The following is an 18,017-nucleotide window of genomic DNA, read 5'->3' as shown; positions in this document are numbered from 1 at the left end:
TGGGGTGATTCCCATCCCCAACAACCAACACTATATACAATACTGCAATTAAGGTGCATTAGCAATTTAACTCATTGTAGATTTGAAGACACATATACAGAAGACATGCACAAATACAACGGCTATATTTATAATACTATATGTATAGAACATGCAGTTAATTGACACACCTTGATTTCCAGACGCTGACACCCTGGGCCGTTCTTAGTGATGTCAAAACAAGCAGTTTGAAATTAATAAAGGGGCACAAAAAATAAACAGTATAGGCACCCCTTTAATGCATTGTGAATATGTACGCCAGTTGGAGCAGTTCAGGGACTTCGAACACCAGAACACCTGCGTTAGATGTTTGTGTGCATGATTATAGCCATATACTATAGACTATATGTAATTTCTATTGTCCTCACCAATTATCCATGTACTTGTGTCAGTTTGCTTGTAAAGATCATTAACTTAACTTATAATAATTGCACAGCAAAATAACATGGTCATATAAACTGGTATACCCCCGTATATAGCTGGTAATTTCCGGGGGACAAAATGTTTGTGGTTTTCGTGGTTGGAGCTCAGACCTCGAATATTTTACCCATGAACGAAGCAACCTTGCCTACCTTTACCTGCAGTGCAAGCAGCAACCACGAAAATATTATCCCACAAAGTGACTAAATATTGCTCAACCACGAATGTTTTGCCCCCCCCCCCCAAAAAAATTACCGGCTATACGGTAAACCATAAGCAGAACAAAGTAAACATAAAGTAGCTATAGAGACAAATCAGCAAGAATGCAATCTATACTCTCATGACTACATCAGAATAAACATAGCGGTATGTTTAAATCTTTAATATAGCACAGCAGTGCCCAGTTACAGTAACATGTCTTAAAAAATATGGAGCTCATGAGCAGATTCCAAAAGCAATTATTGCATTGTACGCCAGGAGTCAAGTGTGGAGACATCGTAGACAAGGGCTAAGTAAAGACTAAATCTAGATCTAAACAGTAGTAGTCTATAATTATACTTCTGTCTCACAAAGTCTTAGATTCTACTGTACCGGTACTGTAGTACACTGCTAACTGTACAGATATGTTCCTGATAAATGCGTTCTAAGTAAGTACTGGCCTTGGTGGTGGGATCGAGGAGAGTTATTGCATGCGGTGTACTCTCAACCCACACTCATTAAAATAATGTTGTCTACGTCAGGCGACTTAGCAAGGCAGACTCTCCCCCTTTTTTTGGCTTCCTTCTTTCTTTCTTTCTTTGTTCTTCCACCAACATTCCCATCCTTTGTGAGATAAGGTTGTGGCTGTGATTACATAGCCTCAGGCTAGTGGCCCTAAGCACACACATTAGAGCATATATAGGGCTATCCACTTTTACGTACAGTGTACAATTAACATCGTATAGGGATAAGAGGGAGAGGTCTGGTTCATGGCACCATATAGACAGCGGCACCATATAGACAGAAAGGAGAGGTCTGGTTCCAAATACAGAGAAAACAGAGAGAATGTGAGACTAACAAACAAACTACCCATGCGTAGTCATGACAAGCCTGATTGCGTTTCTTAACACTACCGTATAGCACGAAATTTTCGAGGCACTTATATTTCGTGGAATGGCCTCTAAAAGCATTTCGTTGCACAATATTCGCGGAAACACTGCTTACCAGAAGCCAGGTTTTTAAATCTTTGCACGTTATAGCAGATAATTCTAGTTAAAGAACAATTTTCGTGGACTTAATTTTCGTGTAGGACCCACGAAATCCGCGAAAATTTCGTGCTATACGGTATTGCAATGTGCGTGGCACAAAAGTTGCCAACCACTTGATTACGAACCGCCCTCTTATAGGAGTTCAAAGCTTGCAATAAAAAATTTATATCAGCACAGATAAAGATAATAAAATGGTATACATGCAACAGAACCCTAGGAGGCAGTAGTAGCTACGAAAGTCTCCTACTTGCACATTCATTTTGGTTTATACATAGGTGGACAGCTGAAATATATCTCTATTCCTCTGATCATATAAGATGAACTAATAATTATTTATGAGAGTTGGGTAAGTATACACTATAAGGACTTAAGGATGCATGCAAGGGGAGTGGGTCTATAGCTATGTGTCTGGATGTTCCATTCCATTCTCAACAGCAGACATGTTATTGAATACTGTGGTCCCATTAGCGATACTGCAATCAAATTCGGACGTACTTGGAACATTTCTTTGATCTGTAGACATGCACGCAAACTATAACTCTCGGGCTCTACGTATAAGACAACTAATTAGGTTTGACATACCTTGTTTGCCGACATTCTTGCAGACAAAAGTGATGTCAAAACATGATTTGTACTCACGCATAGATCTCAAGTTCCTTTCATTTTTCTTTTCTGAACTTCGTTCTTCGTGTACGATGTCCAAATCCACCTTTTCAATGCTTGATTCCAATGTCACCCTGGGTCCATGCGATATAACCGAGTAGAGGTTCACACCCTTTGAATGAAGGCCTGGAGAGGTCGGACTAGCAGCTTCGACATTATAACTATTTGAGCGACTCGAAGATGATGATGAAATAAGGCGTGTGCTTCTAGTACCAGTCTGTGAAAGAAGAGCATGAACACTTTAACAACATGGCAGCAAAAGTACCAACGTACTGAATCAGTTACATGCAGCCTTGGTACAGTACAAAATAATAATTATACTAGAATGCTTTCAGATGGGGGGGAGGGGTTAGACAGTCAGTTATATCAGGCGCCTCACCAAAGAGGTTCTTTTTGTAGACGAAAACTCTCCAAAGTGTTTGCTGAGAATGTCCGACTCTGCCACCTTGACCTTCCACCATTTAGAGTATGCCTCCCTCACTTGCTTGGAAAGGGGGACAAATATTATGAAAATGGCCAGTCCTTGAAATGCAACAAAACATGTGAAGATGTAAGCTAGAGGGAGCAGCTCTGGGACCTCGAACACCAGAACACCTGTTAATAATGTTAATCAATAATTGTATCACTTATTATTGTGCTCACCAATTATCCATGTCAGTCCCATGACAGTGACCAGTGACACAGACGACTTTAACCAATACCTGCATGGCGGATTGTAACGATCCTTAACTAGTTCGTATTTTAATAGAAGGGAGACAATTGTGAAATTTGGTAAAGAGTGATTGATTAATAAACTCACTTTGCTTTATCCCGTCTATTCTTGTGTGTCTGTCTTTTTGCATGTTTGGACATGACAATAATTGCCATGATAAAAAAGCCAACATTCACGGAAGTGGTCAACAACACTGGTACGATAAACACCAGAATAAAGTTAGAGTAGGGATTCAACCAGCACCTGGACACATAATCAGGATAGTTAGGGAAGATTTGAAATTTAATGAGAACCCGTGATTGCTAAGCAGCAACTTCATAAAACTCACACTACATTAGGAATAGCAGTGGTCTCATTGGCATCTTGTATGTAGCCATAACTGTCCTCCAGGTGAGGAACTGCAAAGCCCAGGGGAACACAGAGAACCATGTATAGCAGAGGAGCACCTGCATGCATGGAAATGAAAGCTAGAATTGTAATCAGTTAGGGGAGAACTCACCATAGCTGAATAGAAAGAAGCCAATATTGTATCTTTTTTGGTGTTTGACAAAGATTTTGACGAGGGCCACATATAATACCACCCCCTCCATAAGCATCCACATGAAGGACACCAGGAACAAGTAGTGCATGAGAACTGCTGCAGTCCTACAACCAGGATCCACCACACCCCCTCCTCCGTGAGGGGTTACTCCACTCACAAACGTCAGCTGTGCCAGAATCAGACTCACACACAGGTTGATGTGGATGAAGTTACGCATGCTCCAAAGAGACCTGTATTTTTTTATGACTAATATTATAAGGCGAACTTTCCGCATCGGTGAAGCAGTTCTCACCTCAAACAGGCTAGGGCCAAAATGGTAGCTAGCATGGCTATCACAGAGATAGTCACTCCAATGTAGCCAATGATTGAAAGAGACAGGGCCACACCAGAGGGTAGGTTGAGTGGCTGTGCACTGAGGAGAATGGCAAAGTTGGTGAGGTGTGTGCACTCACATACAGTATGCGTAGAGTTGGAGAGACTGTAATTTCTCACACAACGTTCAGTGTCCCATCGTCCATGAGCCAGGGGACTACCACTGCATATGTTGAAACCAGCATACATAAATTGTATGCACCTCTATAGATATCACATGCACTGATACCTGTAAGATATAAATTTCCAGAATACACAAGTAGCATTGCTGGTATCAATATTTTCGATTTGAGCCTGAAAATAATAGGAGTATTAGATAAGATCGACGTCAAACAAGCCTTACTTGTGCATATTTGCTGTGTTTCAGTGTCACAATGACTGGCTGACTGAGTTGAATGTTGGCTGTGTCACAGATCTTGTCCCCACACTGCAGACTGGTGGAGACCACTGGAGACGCTAGCACAGTGTCACTCACTCCCGGCAGAGTTTCGGGCAACAGCCCACTCATGTTTCTGTAGTAGACTGAGGCCACAGTGACTGGCCCAGTTGTTCCGTTACCCACTATCCTCACTAACTCAGTGGGCACTTGAATAGAGATGTTATGCGCATCAATACTAGTGAAGTATGTATCTCTATTGTCCACTCGTGTCTCAAACACGAATAATTCTGGAGAAATTATGATGAAACATATATCATCAGTCTATTCATGTAATTATGGAGTGGGAAAGTCCGGCCTAGCTAAATCAACTATAGGAAGACAATCTTAATTTGTCCTTCAATGAGCTGTGTAATTGTATGGAACATTATATAATTAGTGCCCCCCATAAGGAATGTGGACCCAACGGAAGATTGGCTTTGATAACAAGTAAACAGTAAACCAGAGCAAATACCGTATAAATACCTATGTTTTGTGTAATGATGTATAAATACCTATGTTTTGTGTAATGATGTTGCTGTCTGGAGATAGTACGTTGAGGGCCAGACTCTCGACAGTAGCTAACAGAGTACTGCCAGCGACAGTGTTGGACTGTATGTGTACGCATGAGAAAGTGCATGAATGAAATTGTAGAATCTTTACTTTTACAAACCTGTTCATTGATGAGTGTTCTATCAATCAGCGTGTCGCCAACATCCAACACAACCTGAATAAATCATAATGTGCAATTTATTATAGCACTTTCAATGTCTACCATGGCAAACTGTTGAGGACTGTCAACATCCATAGCTCTGATTACTATCCTGCTCAGAAGATATGCAATAGCCGTCTCAACAACTTGAGTATTTTTTATCACCAGCTTTAGAGACAAAGCAGCTTGAGCAGGAGGCTGCATGCGTGTGTACAATGTTAATAAGAGGCTGTGTGTACATGTATATAAACAATGCATAAACAGGGTGTCATACAGGATTTTGAAGTAGAGGGGGGGAAATGAGAAAAGTAACCAGAAAATGTTGCTAAAAAAAGGTCAACTGTTATTTCAATACCCAGCTATGGTATAATTGAAAGGGGGGGATATCCCCCTCCCCCCCTGTATGACACCCTGATGAATAATCATAAGACTAGCAGTGTGTATACAACGCGTGGGAATAGCTAGGAGGCTGCATGTGTGTGTACATAATACAAGTGATCCTATATACACGCAAGTGAGAATTAGCAGGAGGCTGTGTGTATATAATGAGTAGGAGGACAAGCTACCTATGAATATTGACATTTACCTGTGTGTCAATCGCCATTAACTCCTTACTGTTGTTCACCTAAAGAAACGCACCTTAAAAATATATGAATGTGAATTTAATACAACACTCACCAATTTCGATAGATTTGAGAAAACGCTTGTTAGATTTACCATAGCTATTGCTTCGTACATCTCCACAACATTCTCAGTAGTTTGCTCAGTTGTAGTCTGCTCAGTTGTAGCCTGTTCAGTGGTAGCCTGCTTCGTGGTAGCCTGTTCAGTGGTAGCCTGTTCAGTGGTAACCTGCTCGGTGGTAGTCTGTTCAGTGGTAGCCTGTTCAGTGGTAACCTGCTCGGTGGTAGTCTGTTCAGTGGTAGCCTGCTCCGTGGTAGCCTGTTCAGTTGTAGCCTGTTCAGTGGTAGCCTGCTCAGTTGTAGCTTGTTCAGTTGCAGCCTGTTCAGTTGTAGCCTGTTCAGTGGTAGCCTGCTCCGTGGTAGCCTGCACTGTGGTAGCATGTTCAGTTGTAGCCTGTTCAGTGGTAGCTTGTTCAGTAGTAGCTAATTCAGCGGTAGCCAGTTCAGTTGTAGCCTTTTCAGTGGTAGCCTGCTCAGTGGTAGCATTTTTAGTGGTAGCCTGCACCGTGGTAGCCAGTTCAGTTGTAGCCTGTTCAGTGGTAGCTTGTTCAGTGGTTGCCTGTTCCGTGGTAGCCAGTTCAGTGGTAGCGGTAGCTTGCTCAGTGGTCTGCTCAGTGGTCTGCTCAGTTGTAGCCTGTTCAGTTGCAGCCTGTTCAGTTGTAGCCTGCTCAGTGGTAGCCTGTTCAGTGGTAGCCAGTTCAGTGGTAGCCTGTTCAGTTGTAGCTTTTTCAGTGGTAGCCTGCTCCGTGGTAGCCTGCACTGTGGTAGCCTGTTCAGTTGTAGCCTGTTTAGTGGTAGCTTGTTCAGTGGTAACCTGTTCATCAGTGGTAGCTTGTTCAGTAGTAGCTAATTCAGTGGTAGCCAGTTCAGTTGTAGCCTTTTCAGTTGTAGCCTGCTCAGTGGTAGCCTTTTCAGTGGTAGCCTGCACCGTGGTAGCCAGTTCAGTTGTAGCCTGTTCAGTGGTAGCTTGTTCAGTGGTAGCCTGTTCAGTGGTAGCCAGTTCAGTGGTAGCGGTAGCTTGCTCAGTGGTCTGCTCAGTTGTAGCCTGTTCAGTTGTAGCCTGTTCAGTGGAAGCCTGCTCCGTGGTAGCCTGCACCGTGGTAGCCAGTTCAGTTGCAGCCTGTTCAGTTGTAGCCTGCTCAGTGGTAGCTTGTTCAGTGGTAGCCTGTTCAGTGGTAGCCTGTTTAGTTGTAGCCTGTTCAGTTGTAGCTTTTTCAGTGGTAGCCTGCTCCGTGGTAGCCTGTTCAGTTGTAGCCTGTTCAGTGGTAGCTTGTTCAGTGGTAGCTTGTTCAGTAGTAGCTTGTTCAGTAGTAGCCAATTCAGTGGTAGCATGCTCAGTGGTAGCCAGTTCAGTTGCAGTGGAAGCCTGTTTAGTTGTAGCCTGTTCGGTGGTAGCCTGCTCAGTAGTGGTAGCCATGGTAACCTGCTCGGTGGTAGTCTGTTCAGTGGTAGCCATGGTAACCTGCTCAGTGGTATCCTGTTCAGTGGTAACCTGTTCAGTGGTAGCCTTTTCAGTGGTAGCCAGTTCAGTGGTAGCCTGTTCAGTTGTAGCCTGTCCAGTTGTAGCCTGCTCAGTGGTAAGGTGCAACGTGGTAGCCTGTTCAGTAGGCTGTTCAGTGGTAGCCTGTTCAGTGTTAGCCATAGTGGTAGCCTGTCCAGTTGTAGCCTGTTCAGTGGTAAAGTGCACCGTGGTAGCCTGTTCAGTAGTAGCCATGGTAACCTGTTTAGTGGTAGCCTTTTCAGTGGTAGCCACGGTAACCTGCTCAGGGGTAGCCTGCTTCATGGTAGCCTGTCCAGTGGTAACCTGCTCAGTGGTAGCCTGTTCAGTTGTAGCCTGCACCGTGGTAGCCGGCTGTTCAGTGGTAGCCTTTTCAGTGGTAGTCTGTTCAGCTGTAGTAGCCTTTTCAGTGGTAGCCATGGTAACCTGCTCAGTGGTAGCCTTTTTAGTTGTAGCCTGTTCAGTGGTAGCCTGCTCAGTGGTAGCCATGGTAACCGGCTCAGTGGTAATCTGCTCCGTGGTAACCTGTCCAGTGGTAACCTGCTCATCAGTGATAGCTTGTTCAGTGGTATCCTGCTCAGTCGTAGCTTGATCAGAGGTAGTCTGTTCCGTGTTAACCATGGTACTGAGTTCAGTGGTAGCCTGTTCAGTGTTAACCATGATAGTCTGTTCAGTGAAAGTAGGAGTTTTCGAATTATATTCGCTGATGTTCAGTGGGATGGTGGTTGCAATTCTACTTGCTGTTATTACTCTGTTCCTAATTTTACAATCTTCTGTTTCACACAATGCTCCAAAAATTATTGCTCCATTAGTTGAAATGGGAATGATAACGTTAAATGGGCGAATACAATCAATAGTCGACAATGTTGGGACTTCACTATTGCGCAGAGTAAAATCGGTGCTATTTAGCAGAATACTATTCTGAAATACATTGTTCAGTGTCACAACATCCCTCAAATAGCTTTCCTCACTGCGATATAATGCACCAGTTTGAAGCCACCTTATTCGAGCACCATTCCTCAGCACAGCTGCACCACAAACTGTTAAATTGAAAAAAAAATTATCCTCTGGTTCACTTTGTATGCGGTAGGGAACATTGTAGCCTCTGATTTTGACTGTACTCCCATTTATGGCACCAATATTGATGTTGTGTCGATCTTGTATTCTCTCAATAGTGTTTGCAGCGTACATTAATGGTATCCATTGGCCATTATTCTCCCAGCCGCCAACTGAAATCTCAACACCTTCATCAAAGCCTCTGGGAGAACAATCAAGCACCTTGACATTCAACTCAAACGATATATCTCTGTGAGAACAAAACAGTACATTATTATTGCAAAACTGTTCAGAAATGACACTTAGACACTTACATTGTTGGCTCTTCATTTGAGCAGTTAGTTGGAGGATGTCCTTTGTCATCAACAATGACAGAATTCAATGGACAATCCGATAGTATTCCTGAGCCACTCAGGCCCACCGGAGGAAAAACAACTCCTCTCGGTACACTGGCACTGCCACCACAGAACAGTAAAGGGTAGTCACTCTCGACATCACTTCCACACATCAGCGGACTACTAGATGCACAACAGTCATGGCTGTGGGTAGTATAAGCATGCACTTGCACCATGATAATCAATTTCGAACCATGCATGATGTGATTGACTTACTAAGAAATATTAAGACTGCTTCCATTAGTTGATGTAAAACTCAGTTCGTCCACTTCCCAGCAGTTACAGGAACCACCACCATGTTCTGGCTGAACGATCCGCAGCTGTACAGTGTCATTTGACAGAGGTACAAAAATGTCTGTCTGGGATTTCGTAAATCCAACTGTATGATTGTGCAACGAAAACAACAAATACAAAGTTACTGTTGTATAAATTATAGGCAAACCTGTAGCATTCAAGCTAATGCTCTGAAGGAGCGTCCATGGGCTAGATTGTGTCTCTATCAAACGATACTCCACCAGCACAAACACTCCATTATGAGTGAGTCCTTTGCCACAGTTTTCAGTTGAGTTGGTGGTCAGAGTGAGCATTGCTGGTTCTATTGGAATAGCGGACAATGCTACCAAAACTACTAACACTGTCACTGCATGTGCCTGCATTGCTGCTTTTACAGAACCAACTATGCAGATAGATGTAACTGACATACCAGGTTATATATGTGCTTATATACTAATATTTAGGGCAACAGGAAGTTAAAAATTGCAGTACACTTCCTTGTGTGGGTTGTGGGTATGTTGTGTCTGGTTGTATCTGGGTTTTGACGGAATGTTTCCAGCTGCTGTTATGCAATAATCATTACCTATAATTATACATTGTAACAAGCAAATACAAGAAATAAATGTCATCCTAATGATTAGTGAGGGTTCAATGATGAAGGTTTAGTGTGCTCAATGATGAACTATCCTATAGCTTTTGCTTAACCCTTCAACCATTCTTATTCCTGTCTTGCAAAATTTCACGCTTTAGGGTGAGCCGCTTGCCATGCATGCAGACTTTGAGGCAGGAATGAATAAGCATATAGATACTAGAATAAGTGTAGCCGTTTTATTTACGTGATTTGTATACTTAACTGGAGTGGCCTATGTCGCTGAGCTAAACACAGACAGTCTAATAGCTGAGCTACATTCATACTCAATGCAAATAGCAACACAGATTAGCTTATAGTTCCAAGTGAACACCACGAACTAAAGAGAGCTCAGTGTTATGAGCTTCACTGTAGCCATAGCTATCAGAGTGGACATTTGCCCCACACGAGAGCAAACGAATGTTGAAGGCTTCAGCCTAGCTAGCTAGCTATGTAAAAACTATAATTCGCAACACTACATGCATGCACGTAGCCCATGCAGTATTTCTTGCAGACATGCAGTTATTGCAAGAATTGCTACTTGCATGGCTACTGTCCACTTATCGCTTCGCCCTACAACCCACCGAGAAAAGAGACGTACCACTTTGAGATCTATATACGTGATTACGCAATGTTGAGCATGCACATACCTCATTTTATGACTGGACTATACATGCACGTTATGATTGGGACATTATGAGAAAAAAACGCTGCATTTTAGACGGAGCGCTGAGGTGGAAAAAGTTGGATTTAGAGCGCCACACTTCGTGGAGACTAGAGACCTACTGCATTTATATACCTCTCAGAGAGGTATATAAATGCAGTAGACTCGCAAGTTACACGGCCAACAGTAGACTGGTCAAACTCTATATGTAGAGACTCGTGCAACGTTTGCCACGATATTTGTGGCAACTCAAGTGGCTAGACCGCATGCGGTTAGATCATAGTGATGTATAGCACTAGAATACCCTATATAGTAAATCTAAGTATCACGTGCTGATGTCACGAAAACCACAGCCACTTAGATGATATGCTGACTGTGCAACACGAGTCCCTACACAGAGTTTGACCAGGTGCAATAGTAACAGCTTGTGAGTCTACAAATGCAGTGGGACTTATTACTATATAGATTCATGACTTTGTAATCAAAGTCGGCATGAATTTACCTATAGCTCAGAGGAGGTATGTCACTGTCACACAGGAATATAGTCAAAATGATATAATGAATATCAGAATTATGTACAGCACTATATGTAACATGATCTTATGCTAGGTCACAATGACACTTACCAAATTATGCCTCGAGGCTACTAGACTGTAAGAAATATAGGACTGTTATTTTGCGGGCATCAATTTCTGCATGAGAGTCATTTTTTCTGTGGGTCACTCACTTTCTGAGGATCACTTTCTACAATAATTATAAGCATTTTGGGTCAAATTTTGGTACGGCCTATCCTGGCTAATTTTGTCATTAATTGCACACCACAGGTTTATATAGTGCAGGGTGTCATATACAGGGGGGGAAAGGGGGAATATCCTCCCCAGCTCCAATTTCCCCCCCCCCCCTTTCAATTATGACTGAGTGTCCATAGCTGGGTATTGAAATAATAGTTGACCTTTTTTTAGCAACATTTTCTGGTTACTTTTCTCATTTCCCCCCTCTATACTTCAAAATCCTGTATTGGATATGTTTAGAGTGTATCCTTCAATACACTGTACCAATGCAAGACTCTATAGGGCAGCGGATGGGTGTTCTCTCCATGTCCAGTGGCATGCAGGCGGCGTTTTAATACAAGAGCAATGTTTAGTCAGTTGTGGGATCTACTTTTATGGGTGGTAAAATATTCATGTTCAGGGATTCAACTAAGAAGGCAGAACAGCTGAAGCTGGAAGAAAGGCTGAAGGAATAACAAGAACTCTCACCTTTGTTACCCGAGGCGCGTGTGGGCGGCCACGGGTATAGTAGTCGTTTGATTTGTCTCTTTGTCTGTTTGTAATTTCTGGGTCTGCTTTACCTGGATGCCATAGCACTGCGTTTATAGCTTTCACACAACAAGTAGAGTAAACAACCGATTATCGAACACGTGCTATTTTCGAACGCTCGTTCTCGAGGAAAGCGGTTCAGAGCACTAAGCTGATACTACCTAGGTATAGACAAGGTAAAGCTCTATTCAAGTCCAAACTCACGGCCAACAAAAAGCTTTTTCGGCGGAGTGACAGGGCCAAACACTCAACTATTGGAACAGATTTAGTTCAAACATAGCCACGATTCTTCGAACTCTCTCTCTCGTATCAACAGAAGGCTCTAAGCAGCTAGCTACAATGCATGACCGTAATCTACAACTAGTAAACTATGTACAGCTCTGGTTTCGAGGTTTGACTGCAAACTGTTAGATAATTGTGGCCTCTTGAAAAAGTGCAGTATTGCCATCAAAATCTGAACGATTATTGCCTTTTTCTTTATAATCTCCAGTGTAGCCATGACGTAAGAATGCAACTATAGGAAAACAATGGAGAGATTATAAATAAAAAGGTATCGGATTTTGATGGCAATACTGGACTTTTTCAAGAGGCCACCATTATCTAACGGTTTGCAGTCAAACCTCGAAACCAGAGCTGTACATAGTTTACTAGTTGTAGATTACGGTCATGCATTGTAGCTAGCTGCTTAGAGCCTTCTGTTGATACGAGAGAGAGAGTTCGAAGAATCGTGGCTATGTTCGAACTAAATCTGTTCCATTACTTGAGTGTTTCGCCCTGTCACTCTGCCGAAGAAGCTTTTTGTTGGCCGTGAGTTTGGACTTGAATAGAGCTTCACCTTGTCTATACCTAGGTACTATCAGCTTAGTGCTCTGAGCCATTATCCTCGAGAACAAGCGTTCGAAAATAGCACGTGTTCGATAATCGGTTGTTTACTCTATAAGTTTTAACAGTGGCAGATTTCGATGTTAGAGCTTTGTTGAGCAAAAATAAAAAAGCTTGAACTTGCATGTTAACTAGTCTACACGCGGCCTTTATTTGAGGTACCCTACGTATTTACAGCTGAAGTGATCCCATACCAGGAACAATGGAAAAGGGTCACTACAATAGAAAGCTAGAATTGTGTGACTGCTCTGTTAGCTGACTCTGGGATCCTACTCCAGGAGATACTTCTCTGAGACTCCAGGCTTCTTTGCTGTGATCCTAAACTAGAACCCAGTCCACTGTGCATGCCTCGTGTACCACTAAAACTCCGTTCTCAAAATGTTTCAGCATGCCTCCAGTCTGGTTTGGTTTTATTGCTCTTGCTGTGCTAGACTAGACTCACTTACATGCACTGCATTATATGGTTTCTTTTTCATAGCATAATCCGCCAAGGCCTAACGGCATGCTAGATCTATATACTCGCTTTAAAATAGTGAACTCACCTCGTTGGACGGTTTGAAGAAATGCACTTCACTAATTTATCGTTGGCTTTGGTGGTCTGCACCTGCACTGCAGAAGTTTGATCACTATAATTTGAATCACCATGCTGCATGCATCACAAAAACTTCAGCATCACACTTTAATATCAGTTTAGTGTGAACTCTTTTTTCCATCAAATTTTCACAGAGCTAGAGCTAGAGAGAGGGTCAGGGGTCTGTCAGAGGGTCTGGGGGTCTGTCTGGCTTCTAGTTCGATTCCAGGCCGCAAGGACTGTTTAGATGGGCGTGGCCCGACTCCTGCCTCCTTTTGGAGGCGGGCCACGCCCATCTATGAAGGATCTGGCCCAGCCTCGATCCCAGGCCGCACTTCCCACTTCACTTCTTTTCTATGAAGTCGAAGGCCGGTGAAAGAGGCTAATCAATGTCAAGCTGTTGGCAGCCAAAGGATGACTTTTGGTTCAATGTAACCTTCATTTACCATAAAGAGACTATTACCCACAGCTCCGTGTATCTTACTGGTGACTTTAACGGCTGGAGCTGCTCTCAACATCTCATGGTGGCCTGCTCCGAAGGCTACACTGTCACCCTCTCACTCTGCACTGGTTTCTACCACTACAAGTTTTTTTCCGATGATGCTTGGTTCCATGATGACCACAATCCTCATAGAGGAGGTGAGCGTGGGAACTCTGTCATGTTTGTACACATGGACCCCACTGTCTATGGCCTCCGCCCCCAATCCCCCCCTCACAGAGACTACCATCGGCCGGAAACCCCCAGAAACCACTTCCACACACTCTCACCCTCACTAACAGCTGACATTGCTGCACATGGCATTCTACAACGTCTTGTTTTTGTCTACCTCCCTCCATCCTATTCTAGTGACCCGACACGTCGCTATCCTGTAGTCTATGCTAACGATGGACAGAACTTGTTTTCCACCCCCGAGCACTGTGGGGGGCCGTGTATGGGGGGGTGGGCAATGGATGCTCACTGTGACCACCACTGGACACAAGGAACGCTCCCAGAATTTATACTAGTGGCAGTCCCAAACTCTGACTTTGTATGCATAGGGAATCGGACTAAAGAGTATTGTACTGCTGACTTCCAGGACACATCGCAAGATCCATATATTTGCTACCTAGTGGAGGTTGTAAAGAGAGACATTGATGCCACGTATCGAACTCTACCTGATCCTTGTCACACTGTTGCCATGGGATCGTCTAACGGTGGACTATGTGCGTTTGTGTGTGCAGTGAACCACTCTCAAGTGTTTGGAGGAGCCGTGTGTATGTCCCCTTCATTCTGGCATGTGGACAGAGATAACCATGCAGCCTACAGTCTGGTCCAGTCTCGCCCCCAGCCACCCTCTAGGCTGTACATAGACTCAGGAGATGGTCTCGGAGATAATCGATACGATGTCAAGATGATGTCTGACACACTGACTCGATGTGGATGGAAACACAAGTACTTGCTGGACGAGTGTGCATCCAGGATGCCCCATGGAATGACCCACTTGGAGACTGCATGGGGGGCCAGGGTGTTAGATGCACTCAAATATGTACTGGATAGCTAACCTGTGTGCATTCTCGATGTTGTGTTAAATTCAATTAATTTGTCCATATCATTGTACACAATAAAAAATATCACAATTTGGTCGGAACCTATTACTATAAATGATACATGGGTAAAATGATTTTGAGGCTGGGGCTATGGCAACGAGTGTCCAATGGTATGTCTAATAAACCAGTCCTCTTCTCGAGCTTGAGAGCGCCTCCTCTTATCTGACCTCTGACTCCCCACCTGGTCGCGCCCCACACACATTAGCTCCTCTGTTCTTGGTTGACTGTAGTTAATTGTGAAGACTCTCTTCTTGACTTGTTGCAGCTCCTCAATGCAGTGATAGCCACTCAGGAACTTGCCTCTCTCTAATACAAAGTCGGGGACATCGGCACCATACGACAGTACAGTGTTGTGGGGAGAGAGGACGGCTTTCTTGGTCTGTGGACACACAATGCGAGCTTGAGGGGGCACTAGACTCATACTGCAATGAACACTCTGTGGCTGTCTGGCTGTGTGACTGTAGTGTTCCCTCAAAACTTTCATCTGTTCATTCAGAGTGTCTCCAGTTCGTGAGTAGGTATTCTGGAAATCAGTCATAGTAGCAGCAATTTCTCCTGTTTCCTCCGGCCGTGTCTTGGGTCGCTTTTGTTGCTTGACCTCTCCCAGAGACAGAGACCCCCCACAGCTCGGAGGGGGACACGCCTTCTTGCAACTAAGCTCCTGTGGACTGTCCTCATCGCTGATTGCCCATGGACAGATATTGTAAGTGTACCTCTCGCGTAGCTTGGAGATGGAGGGTATGTTCGAGTTGGGAGAAGTGGCATTGTCTTGGATGGCATACACAATCTGTAGGGGAACAAGAATGGCAGTTCAAAGGTCATAAGAATTCACCTACAATAGTTACTCTGCACTCTTAACTATACATCAGACGAAGTACGACAGGCACGGTCCAGCTCTAACAATTAGTCTCTGATTGGATTGAAAACTAATTGAAAACTACATTCTGCTCGCGTGTTGTTTTACTGCTGAGTCAAACTAATCTAATACTATAATTGTCAAAAACACTTGCTACTAATCTGGAAAACAGGCAATAATGGCAGGGATCACCTGCAAGATAGCTAGTTCTGTCAGTTTCAGAGCATACTGGAACTTGAGATTTTTCTGATTAGCTGACTCAGCAATAACATAAACACATGAGCGGAATGTAATTATTACTAAGAGGCTAATTGCTTTGAGCTGCACGACGCCTGTCGTACCTCCGTAAATAATGTATTCTGTAAATTGGATCCATGGACAGTCAAGTAAAAGGCCTCCTAGTGATACCGTACGCCCAAGAGGTTTATTTTGAATACCTGAATGAACTCAGAGGATGGTAGGAGTTGAGCTCGTCGCAGTTTCTCCCCAAACTGAGCCATGACAGTGTAGAAGTCAGCAGCTGTGCCTGTCTGCAAGAGCTCCCTGTAGCAACACACGCACAATCATATTGAAAGGTGTCTGTTCTAATATAAACTGTCAAAGTTTTTTTAACAGGCCACAAAATTAATGTGTACAAACACACACACACTCACACAACACAACATCTCCTGACCTTTCCAGTACAGCCAGTATTGCGATTGCCGTGTGTATGAGAGCCGCAGAACCCTCCAGGAGAACAAGGTCCCATACACGACGTACCGCCTTGCGAGGGAGGGAGGTAGCAAAGAGCGTGAGGAACCATTGCATGGTGAACACATCGGCTAGAGGTGGCTCGTAGGCATGGATACTCTGACTGTCGGGAGGGTTCTCTGAGGAGTACGCCTTCTTCACTAGCCCTGAGGCCTCTCGCTGCAGACTCTCAATATGTGAGCTGAGCTCTGGCAGGAAGTGTTTGAGGTAGTCTCTGAATGCGGCCATGTCAGCAGAGAGGGCATACAGGTTCTGAGCAAAGTAGTTCTCTGGCAGGATGTAGTCAATCAGGTAGACCATCACCTGCAGTAAATATGGTATCAACAAAGACAGTGTTTGTTAGGACGACGGAATACCTTCAAAGCACGGAGCTCGTCAAAGTTGACCACCTTTAGAATGAGAGCAGCCAGTACATTGAAACCTTGACAATAGCCAGTGGAGGAATTATAACGGGCATACGCGAGTAGCACTCGTTTCAGCACCGCATGCTCTTGTTCAGTGCTGAAACCAGTGTTGCCAGTTCTATGTAGGTCCTTGACAATCTGTGAGCCGAGTGCCTCGTCCCCAGGTTGAGAGAACTCACTGAAGGCCACTGCAGTCACAGAGTCCCAGTCCAATTCAACAGTGCCTAGTGACGCCAGCTCACACCAAAGCTGGGGGGATGAATAAACGTTTAGACATTGAAATATATCGATAAACATAATTCTCAGAAGTTGCAAAAGTCGAAGGGTCAGCTTACTATTCTTCTCCAGAATTTGGGTATTCCCTTGGGCAGTCTAGAGAGAGCCTTCCAACCATTTAGCCACTGCACAAGAAGATACATACACAGACAGGTAGTCAGTTGGGGCTTCTAAAGTATTAAAGGAAGGAACTCACTGGCTGATGGTCGCTAGCAGCAACAGGAGGGGACAGAGAGAATGTCAGGTCACCGAAGAGTCCTGCATGAGTGTGCTTAATAAACACAGTGGCTAATATTGTATTATAGACCAACCACTTTGTTTTGAGAAGTCTTTAAGGACGAGTGAGAGCTTGTTGCACTGTTTGAGAAGCCTATGAGAGTTCCTGTCTCGAGATCTGAGGAGCTTGACTAGAAGAGCCGACACGCAGTCTGCTTCGTGACTCAAGGTACCCACCATACCACGCAGCTCAACCACATCTGCAAAGGGACCAATTCTCAATAGTACATGTAGGATGGTCCCTCAATATCAAACAAAGGTGTACCTAACAATGACCACTATTATACCTAAAGAGTTGAGCTCTGTGTGTGACCGCCTCACTCGACACTCAAACACACTGTCCGCCTTGTCCCCGTCGGAGCTAATGGCAGTCGGTGTGGATGCTAGACTAGTACCACATGATCGTCGGATGTCTCCTAGCAACTCGTCTAGCAGAGGATAGGTGTGTGTGGGTGAGGTGATGGGTGTGATGGGTGTCGGTTTGGTTGGAGGGCTTGGGAGTAGTGGAGGGGAGAGCATAATGGTCTCTTTGTGCTCTTGTTCATGTTGTTTGGCTGAGGAGAGGAGCTGGTCCCTCACTGAGGACAGCAACTCCCTGGAGATCAGTGGAGTAGTATTGGCCATTGTCTTGAGATGAATTCACTATATTCACTGGGCCATTGATCAGCTAGTGGACGCTGTGCTGACTAGCTACCTACTATACTGTACTGACGGGTGTCTTGTGGAAGTGCCATTAGTTTCCTGGCACGGTGTTAGGTTACAGTTATGCCACAGTTATGCA

General features: G+C 44.1%; 3 protein-coding genes across 3 annotated transcripts; 1 reads left to right on the top strand and 2 right to left on the bottom strand.

The window, feature by feature from the left end:
- Nucleotides 1-285: 285 nt before the first annotated feature.
- LOC135346523 (adhesion G-protein coupled receptor G4-like) lies at nt 286-11,179 on the bottom strand. The gene is made up of 18 exons (XM_064544168.1): nt 9,193-11,179; nt 8,967-9,129; nt 8,670-8,894; nt 5,800-8,605; nt 5,708-5,746; nt 5,185-5,319; nt 5,083-5,136; nt 4,925-5,021; nt 4,338-4,660; nt 4,224-4,288; nt 3,915-4,157; nt 3,581-3,852; nt 3,410-3,527; nt 3,169-3,324; nt 3,012-3,070; nt 2,749-2,963; nt 2,289-2,586; nt 286-2,219 (listed from the first exon to the last, which is right to left on the bottom strand). Exons 1-18 carry the CDS (start codon nt 9,449-9,451, stop codon nt 2,107-2,109), a joined length of 5,640 nt encoding a protein of 1,879 aa, XP_064400238.1. The 5' UTR covers nt 9,452-11,179; the 3' UTR covers nt 286-2,106.
- A 2,248-nt stretch (nt 11,180-13,427) lies between these two features.
- LOC135346573 (uncharacterized) lies at nt 13,428-14,719 on the top strand. The gene has a single exon (XM_064544239.1). The coding sequence runs from the start codon at nt 13,477-13,479 to the stop codon at nt 14,626-14,628; it is 1,152 nt and encodes a 383-aa protein (XP_064400309.1). The 5' UTR covers nt 13,428-13,476; the 3' UTR covers nt 14,629-14,719.
- Nucleotides 14,648-17,860, bottom strand: LOC135346546 (TBC1 domain family member 30-like). The gene is made up of 8 exons (XM_064544202.1): nt 17,524-17,860; nt 17,272-17,436; nt 17,157-17,218; nt 17,020-17,085; nt 16,637-16,933; nt 16,204-16,583; nt 15,968-16,073; nt 14,648-15,461 (listed from the first exon to the last, which is right to left on the bottom strand). Exons 1-8 carry the CDS (start codon nt 17,858-17,860, stop codon nt 14,763-14,765), a joined length of 2,112 nt encoding a protein of 703 aa, XP_064400272.1. The 3' UTR covers nt 14,648-14,762.
- Nucleotides 17,861-18,017: the final 157 nt, after the last annotated feature.

This window comes from Halichondria panicea, chromosome 13, assembly GCF_963675165.1.
Source record: "Halichondria panicea chromosome 13, odHalPani1.1, whole genome shotgun sequence".
Classification (NCBI taxonomy): domain Eukaryota; kingdom Metazoa; phylum Porifera; class Demospongiae; order Suberitida; family Halichondriidae; genus Halichondria; species Halichondria panicea.
Note: the sequence above shows the minus strand (reverse complement) of the source record. Positions and strands in the feature narration are given on the sequence as shown.